The 7,999-nt window shown below is 41.7% G+C and overlaps 1 protein-coding gene across 5 annotated transcripts in view; it reads left to right on the top strand.

The window, feature by feature from the left end:
- The window catches only part of gab1 (GRB2-associated binding protein 1), a 64,479-nt gene extending 59,649 nt beyond the window's left edge, over positions 1-4,830 (top strand). For 3 of the 5 annotated variants that reach the window (XM_005726930.2, XM_005726927.2, XM_005726928.2), the window contains 4 exons: positions 203-296; positions 830-956; positions 2,614-2,742; positions 2,838-4,830. In XM_005726930.2, the coding sequence (XP_005726987.1) occupies positions 203-296; positions 830-956; positions 2,614-2,742; positions 2,838-2,996 (509 nt within the window). In that variant the 3' untranslated portion in view covers positions 2,997-4,830. Of the gene's footprint in view, positions 1-202; positions 297-829; positions 957-1,782; positions 1,859-2,613; positions 2,743-2,837 lie in introns of those variants that run through there. The other 2 variants (XM_005726929.2, XM_005726931.2) reach the window with 2 other exon arrangements.
- The last annotated feature ends 3,169 nt before the right edge of the window (positions 4,831-7,999 follow it).

The raw sequence follows: 7,999 nt of genomic DNA, 5'->3' as shown, positions 1-7,999 counted from the left end.
CAAAAGTGGTATCCAAGATGGCCGACTTCTAAATGGCCACCATGGTCACCACCCATCTTGAGGAGTTTGCCCCCTCACACAGGACTTTAATATCACCAACCATTCCCATTTTATTACGGTGTATCCATATAAATGGCCCACCCTGTACAGTTTAAGGATGCTTTTCGAGCAGTGGCTGACTGCTGTGTGTTCCTTCCTGCAGTAAAACCTGCTCCACTAGAGATCAAACCAGTGCCAGAATGGGATGAGCCAAGCACACCTGTCCGCTCACCTGTGACACGGTCGTTCGCTCGAGAGTAAGTACCTAAGACGTTCCTCAGCTTTTCTATAGTTCAGTGTTTGGCTAACAAATAAGGGCATGTTCACACAGCTCTTTGCAGCAAGATCATTGTCCCAGAAGACACACCGTCCCTCGCTTCCTGTTAAGAACCTTAAACATACTGCATGTGTATAGTAGCTAATGTTAAGTCTGGATTGTCCTGTTTTTTTTACTCTCTGCCACAACATGCAGTGAAAGTTTATTTTTCTTTTGGTGTGAACGTGCCCTTTTGTAGTAGATCCAGTTAACTAAAGATGTAGGCACTAATACTTCATGCTTTACTGTAGTCACTCTGTGACCAAAGTAGCACTGCTCATAAAACAGGATTCTGTATTATACTGAAGGAAGTCTGTTGGCTTATCTGAGACGAGGTAATTTGTGTGCTTTCGTGCTGTAGGGACTCTTCTGGCTGCAGTGGGTTTGGGCTGTTATGTCTGTATTATATTTTGTGCTCACCAGAGACTGCAATTTCTGGGAAGTCAGTGTGTAAACATTGTGAATGCTGCTTAGTCCTTCTAGGTTTCCAATGCCAACGAGACCCCCGTCAGTGCATAGCACGGCCTCCAGCACTGACTCCGAGGACTCTACTGAACCGAATTACGTAGCCATGAACCCTAATATGTCCACAGATGAAGCAGTATGTAACACACAACTATACTCTGATACAGAGATTACTTTTCTCCTTTCTTTTTCTATTCACAGATAATCAAAGCTGATAATCTGATAAATGTCTTCTTTTTTTTGTGGTGTCTGCAATCAGTTTCATCTCGTTTAAATTAAATCTGCAAACACACAAATAAACACAGCAGAAGCTTTAGTTTGAGGCAGACAGTTTGGAGGATCATACACCATGCAACTTGCAATTTTGAGCTGTAATTGCTTACTGAAACTATTAAGAAATCCCATTTCCAGTGCTCTTCTCCCTAAGCCACACATTAGTGCGGACAAATTACTGGCTGCTGCAGATGGACTCCTCGCCACTTCAACCCGTTTCTTTGCAGTTCTGCTTTCGCCCTGCTGCTCTGCTTTCTTTATGCTCCTTCTTTCTCTTCATTTACTTTTCAGGTGTTGTCTTAAATCGGAATATTGGCTATTAAGAAATGAAGTTAACGTGTCTCATTTAAAATTGACTGCTCTTTCTGAAGAATGATACTATTATATGAGCTGACTTTTCTACCTACGGGGATAGTTTCTCTTACACTTTGGGTAATCGATTCACAGTTTCTTTTTTTTTTCCTTTCTTTTTTTTGCTGTTAATTTTTTTTTACTTTCTTCCAACGTTTGCTTTACTATCGTCTGCTGACCTCCTGAACTTTTATCAGTCTTTTTTAATTTCTTGCTTTCTCCCTAGTTTCTCATTTCTCTACCATCGTCATCCTTATTCCTGCATTTTGTTCTTAACCACCTGCTGTTTTCTCCTCCTTTTTTCTTTCATCCTTTGCAACTTTCTTCTTACTGTGTAGAGAGGAGTCCTTCTACTGCACAGTCCCCATCACCCCTGTAAAGAGGGAGGTGGAGGAACTTGACACCATAGAGGAGGTGAGCAGGGTTGCCAGGTTAGACGTGCATAGCCCGCCCTGTCATTTTTGGGTGCTATTGTGAGATGAGAAAGTACGAAGACTTTGCTGTGCAAAAACCACCTACAAGCTGTGGCTTGAATATAAAGGTTGCAGTGAATTTTCAGACGTTATCTACCATCACTTTCCTTACAGTTAGAATTTCTTAGTTTTGTGTCACCATCCTAATTCGAATTAATCTCTCCATCGTACCTGTATTTCATAATTAACACTAATTACAGGCCCAAGTTGTTGTCACTATGCCTAAAGTAGAAATTTTCTTTGTTTTAAAGGTTTGAAACTATTATTAGTAATGGGACAAATTACGTGAAAAGTTGGTCACCGATTGAATATGTTCATTCCTCTACAATTGCAGTCTTTTCAAAAAATACATATATTTTGGGGGCTTTTTTGCCTCTATTTTGACAGCCTTGCAGGAAAGAGTAAATAGTAAATTGAGGGAGAGTGAGTGGCCGCAAGGCATATGAGCACCTGCTCACCCAGTGGGGTAAACTGGTGCCCAACAGTTGCACTTTTTATGACGAGTTTTTGTAACCCTACGTGCACAAACACCCTCTAAAGATAGATTAGGGCTCTCAGACCTGAACCCATTTGCATGAATATTTTAGACATTGTGACAACACATTGGTGCATTTGAGTATGAGCTGTGTTTCTCTGTGACTCTGCTATCAATTAAAAAATAAAATAAAAAATAAATCCCTTTTCTGACTTACGCAGATCACGAAGCTCGCTCCGCCCATGAATGCTGATGGTGGGAGTAGCCCTGTGGTAAAACCAAAGGGAGACAAGCAGGTAGAATACCTGGACTTGGATCTCGATTCCGGCAAGTCTACCCCACCTAGGAAGGTAGGAATTTACCGGCGCCCATACTCCAAACCACACGTTCTAAATCAGAGGAAATTTATGGCCAAACTTTTAAGACTGACCTCATCTCTCCTCAGATGAAAAGCAACGGAACTGGCATCACAGCATCAGACGAGCGTGTCGACTATGTAGTTGTGGACCAGCAACGAACACAGGCCCTTAAGAGCACCCGGGAGGCCTGGAGCGATGGCCGCCAATTGACAGAGACAGACACCCCTTCCAAAGGACCCAAGTGACCCTGTTGTCCCAACAACACAACCCCACCACCCAACCCACTCTAAACTACCAAAACGCCACAGCTTCCACACTAATGCTGGTTCTGGTTTTCGCTTTGGAACGATCCAGCTGTCTCGTTCCAACCTAACAAGATCCCTAGTGTGTAAGAGCCAGTGGAGCGTCATAGCCACTCAACGTTGTTTAGTTTACACTGCTGTCGGGCTTAAAGGAGCGCTGTGTGTACAGCTGTAGAAAGGGGCGTGGTCCAGGAATAAGCTGTATGCAGTTTGAGAGCATGAGGAAAGACTGGACTTGTTTGCAGGATTTGACCTGAGCAGACTCACCAACTTTGAACATTCACTGCCTTCTTTCTGGATTAGTTATGTCGTCGTTCACCTTTCAGCGGCCTGTGGGCTGATCCAGAGTTAACATTTCCTAAAAATTGTAATGCTGTTTGATGTCGTTTCGAAGTGCAAGTGAGAACACTTTATAACATGATCACAGCTCTGTCAGCGCAACACTAAACGTTAGCATAGCACGTTAACGGTGTTGTGTTTTTGTTTTACGTTTTTGTTTTCCTGCTGTTTGAGCAGGGTGAAGTTACCATGGACACTGTTAGCAGCTCAGGAAACTGACCCCGAACTGTGTCTAAGGCGAACTTCAAACTGGAAAGCCAGTACGACAAAATTTCAGAGAAGCATTACTTTAGATTTTTCTTCCACTTGCGTAGGCACCTGTACTAAAATTCAAGCTTCGGATTCACTTGAGGTTTTTAATCCACTGAACATGATTCGATTTCCATTTATTCAGTAAGTGGAGATGCTTCGATCTGTTGTAATGGAAGTGCAAAGACTGTACAATAGTGTTATGTATATAAACAGGAAAAGTGTCCTTTATTTGTATGGAATATCCAGCATGTTTGACTCTAAGGTATATGGATTCTGCAGGGTAGAATCCCGTACCTGACTCGATGGTATCAGCACTTGTGATAAATGAATGAATTACTGTGAGTTTTTAAAAGAACGTGACAGGTTTTCTCTAAGTTATGCAAAGGTATCAAAGCGAGAGAGAGAGAGAAAGAGAGAGAGAAAAATCAGGTACTCTTTATGAATGCATATTAATGCAACTTTCCATTTCTAATTTATTTCTCGAGTTATTGTATCAGGTGGATGTCTTGTCCATTTTTTCTCCTTTTTTTTTTTAGCTCAGTATTGATTGATATGGAGGAACATTTGCTAAAGTCTGCTAAAATGCTTCGTTTGACAAGCGGTCAATTAGCTTCACAGGTTCATTTCTCCTTTCTCTTCCTCATTTCTCTCTCCACTTAGGTTTAATTTATTTTAAATTGAACTGGCATACAGTTTTGGGAAATTGACTGCCTCGTGCAGTCAACTTGATGCATATTTTAGAGACGGAAAGTCTTTGCCTACATACATCCCTGCTTTACTTGACTTGACTGTCGGCTCTCCCGCAGAAATCCCGAGCATGTGCTACCACGTGATTTAAAAAACAAAAACAAAAAAACAACTCATAGCTGTACATATTTTGCCATCAATTAGATTTAACATGTATCGTTTGAAAGATGTGCCTACTAAGTCATCTTCCTCCTACTTCACTCTTTCCTTTATTGCAGTCTCTTCGTGAAATGGACTGCAAAGCTGATAATGCTTTATCTTTTTTAATGAATCTCAAGAGAAATGTACATTTTAAAAGTGGACTAAATAAAATCCAGCCTCAAACCCATCTACAAGTGACCCGCTTGTTTTCTGGAGTTTCTTTTTATGTTCTTTGCACTTCTTTCTGTAATTTTTCCAGTCGTAGAATAATTAAAGAAATCATTTCTTTTACACTTAACCTGGGACCTACATATATTCTCCAGCTATGCCCTCCAAGTATGTTTAATCATTGGGATTTCTGATAAGGAAATAACACCATCAAGGCAGTCCTCGGTCATCTGAAACGGACACATCTCAAAACTGTCAAAACATTTTCTATCCAGTTGTGACAGTTGAAGACTTTTGAACTACTTTAAAACATAAGTAAAGCTAATCGTACATGGCAGCTGTAAAACATTTGGACTAATAAAAATTACATTCAGACCAGAGCACTACAACTTCCTTAATTCTTTGTGGCATAAATCCAACAAAGTGCTAGAATCACTCCTCAGTGACATCATCACACAGTTCCTGCACGTCCATGATGTCAATCTCCCGTTCCACCACGAGGTGCTCTACTGGATTGACATCTGATGACTGTGGAGGCCGTTTGAGTACAGAGAGCTCGCTGTCGTCTTCAAGAACCAGTTGTGACGCTTCTTGTGACCAACAAGGCGTTTCCGAGAACTGCAGCTCACTGGGTATTGTCTCCTTTTCAGACCATTATCTTTAAACCAAAAACATGGTTGTGTGGGGAAAATCTGTCTGACACCAATATCTGTGGCATCCTTAAATGACCTAAACTATATATAGATATAATAATTGTATGACAGAGTCAAGTTTCATATCACTTGTGCATCTTTGATTTGTGGACTGCTAAAACATTTAAACCACAACTGAGAGATTCTGTTTATTCATGGCAAACCTTGGTTTAAAACTCATAAAGATGTTTAACTAAGACAGGGAACCGGCATCCTAATTGTAATCCAGGTTTTATAATCTGCTTTAAAGGATAATTAAGTCCATTTGCACTCTCGTTCTTACTATTCTCACTTTTCACTGCAGTGTTTTTAAGCCACAGAGCTTTGACAGTATTATAAGATATAGCCTCAAATCAAGTTCTTACACAAGCTCCTACAAAGGGAGCGGTACGTAATTCTTAGCAAGAGTCACTGCTCAACCAAAATTTAAGGAATACCCCTGTTTTTATTTTATCTGTGCTGACCACTAGATGGAGCTGTTGTTTGAAAGACTACATGGCGGCTCTTCTTTGCCTTCATGCCTTTCCCTCAGTCCACACCCCTCCAGTGCAGTCTCTTCCCCTGATCTCCTGTTTGAGGCTCTGCAGTGCTGTGGCAGCCAAAATTACATAAACAGCTGCTTCACCGTGAGCTTCACAGGCTGTGCTGCTGCTCCCCTGTGCTCCTACAGAGGCCCCCAACAGACCCCATGTAATAACAATGATCATTTTAAATATACACTACAGTGTATATACAGAGCAAATTCAATGTTGTTTACCCAAAATGTTCTGCCTACTGAGCTGCATCTTTAACAGGATTTCAAAAACATAAAAATAAACCTTTTTACCTTGTCATTTATTGTAGTAACCAAGATTTGAAGCACCACATTTCCACTAAACTGTGTGCAGCAGCTACAATCCTTAAAATGAATAAAAAAGAGGGGTGATTAGGCTTTGAAATGTAGGCTCTCATAAAAGGTCCAGAGACAATCACAGATTCCTGTTGATTTCAGGTATTGTTCCCTCCTTTTTCTTTTATTTGTGGAATAAATGTGGGTAGCAACAGCGCCTTGAATTAAGGCAGCTTACTAAATCAACAAGAGCGATGTGATCATAAATTACAAAAAAAAAAAAGCAAACAGCTCGTTTGCATCAGAGCAGGTGTGCGTGAGCGTCCATGCATTTGGAGTTTAAAGTGTTATCCGTGCGAGATCAGCCCCATGTTAACTTTGATACTGATGTATGTACCTGTTTTCTCCCTCTACTTAATAAGACATGTACCAGCTCTGACAACTACTTCTGTTGGCTAATTGTTTAGATTTATAGATTCAGTGCAGGGCTCCAGTTTATTAAAATCCAGCATATGGGCTGATTGGCATCACGGTCACGCCTAATCCCATGAATCTGTAGTAGACATTGTGAAATAGAATTCATCGTATAGAAATCTGTCCTTCATGATCCGTTTTAATCACTGTGCAAATAACCCAATTAAAGCAAATGTCACTGTCACGTTGGCATATATTATAAATGTTTGTAAGACATGCAGCAGATTGTCTAATGTTGCCATCAGGTAGCGTCACACACGGTGGAATTTTTTTCTTCCCATCCTGAATTTCCACGTCACGCTGTCAGATGCGGCTCGTGGGATGACGGGTTAGCGTATAACATTTGACAGGTTTCTGGCTCATTTTCTCTTTAATGATTGCTACTTTTTCAGTGCTCGTGTGAGTGGTTGGCTCGCATGCTTGATGAGTGAGAACTAGATTACCGATAATGTCATCATCTAGGCTCAAGTTTATTTTCACCTTATGCTCGGTCGCAGGGACCTGAGAAAACACCACACCCTCCGAGATTCCCCACAAGCACACAAATTACCTTTTTAAAAGCTGTAATTTGTTGCTTTGTCACTTCTTCTCCTTCTGAACCAACCATTGCACACGTGCAGGTAATAAGGCTGCTCTCCCGGTCTGTGGTAATGAATGAAATCCCAGGCAGCAAAGTGGCATGTCTAAACCCAAAAACCATATCAGCATTCTCCTCCCCCCCAAAACAACAACTTAGATCTCGTTAAACAAACACAGGAGTGATTGAATCTCAGAGCGCATCGAGGATTTTTATCCTTTATCCAGCTAAAAGCTTCAAGCTGTTTCTCTGTGAGAAAAGCATCTTAATCACTTTGTGTGGGTGATAGTGACGGAATGTTTAACATTAAAATACAACTTGAGCCCGAGCGTTTGTTTGCACGTACGCTTCTACCTACCTACACCGCTGTGGCTTTGTGATAGTGCAGCCTGGGGAGCCTCTATGCAGCATCTTTGGCTCTCTGTGTGAGTAATGGGGCAAGGAAAGAGTCTCTGGCTTCTTAACGGGGCCCAAAGAATAATTATGAGGCGAGCTGAGAGGCTGCTCCCAGGCAGCGGGGAGCTCTGTGAGCTTTATTGGGTCGGGCCTGTTGACTTGGACCTCTGCCTGAACTGATGTGAGCAGTCTCTGAGGTGGCCTGAGGTGCCGCCTCGTGGGGCTTGTTACAGAGGTACGCAGGGACAGCTGCGGTGTGTTTTTGGTCTAAACGTGGGTGAGAGCGATGGCAGAGTAACACGATCATTTTCAGACCAATCCGGGGAACTGT

Source organism: Pundamilia nyererei, unplaced genomic scaffold, assembly GCF_000239375.1.
Source record: "Pundamilia nyererei isolate P.nyererei 1_Seehausen unplaced genomic scaffold, PunNye1.0 scaffold00022, whole genome shotgun sequence".
NCBI lineage: Eukaryota > Metazoa > Chordata > Actinopteri > Cichliformes > Cichlidae > Pundamilia > Pundamilia nyererei.
This window is presented reverse-complemented; position numbering and strand designations above follow the sequence as displayed.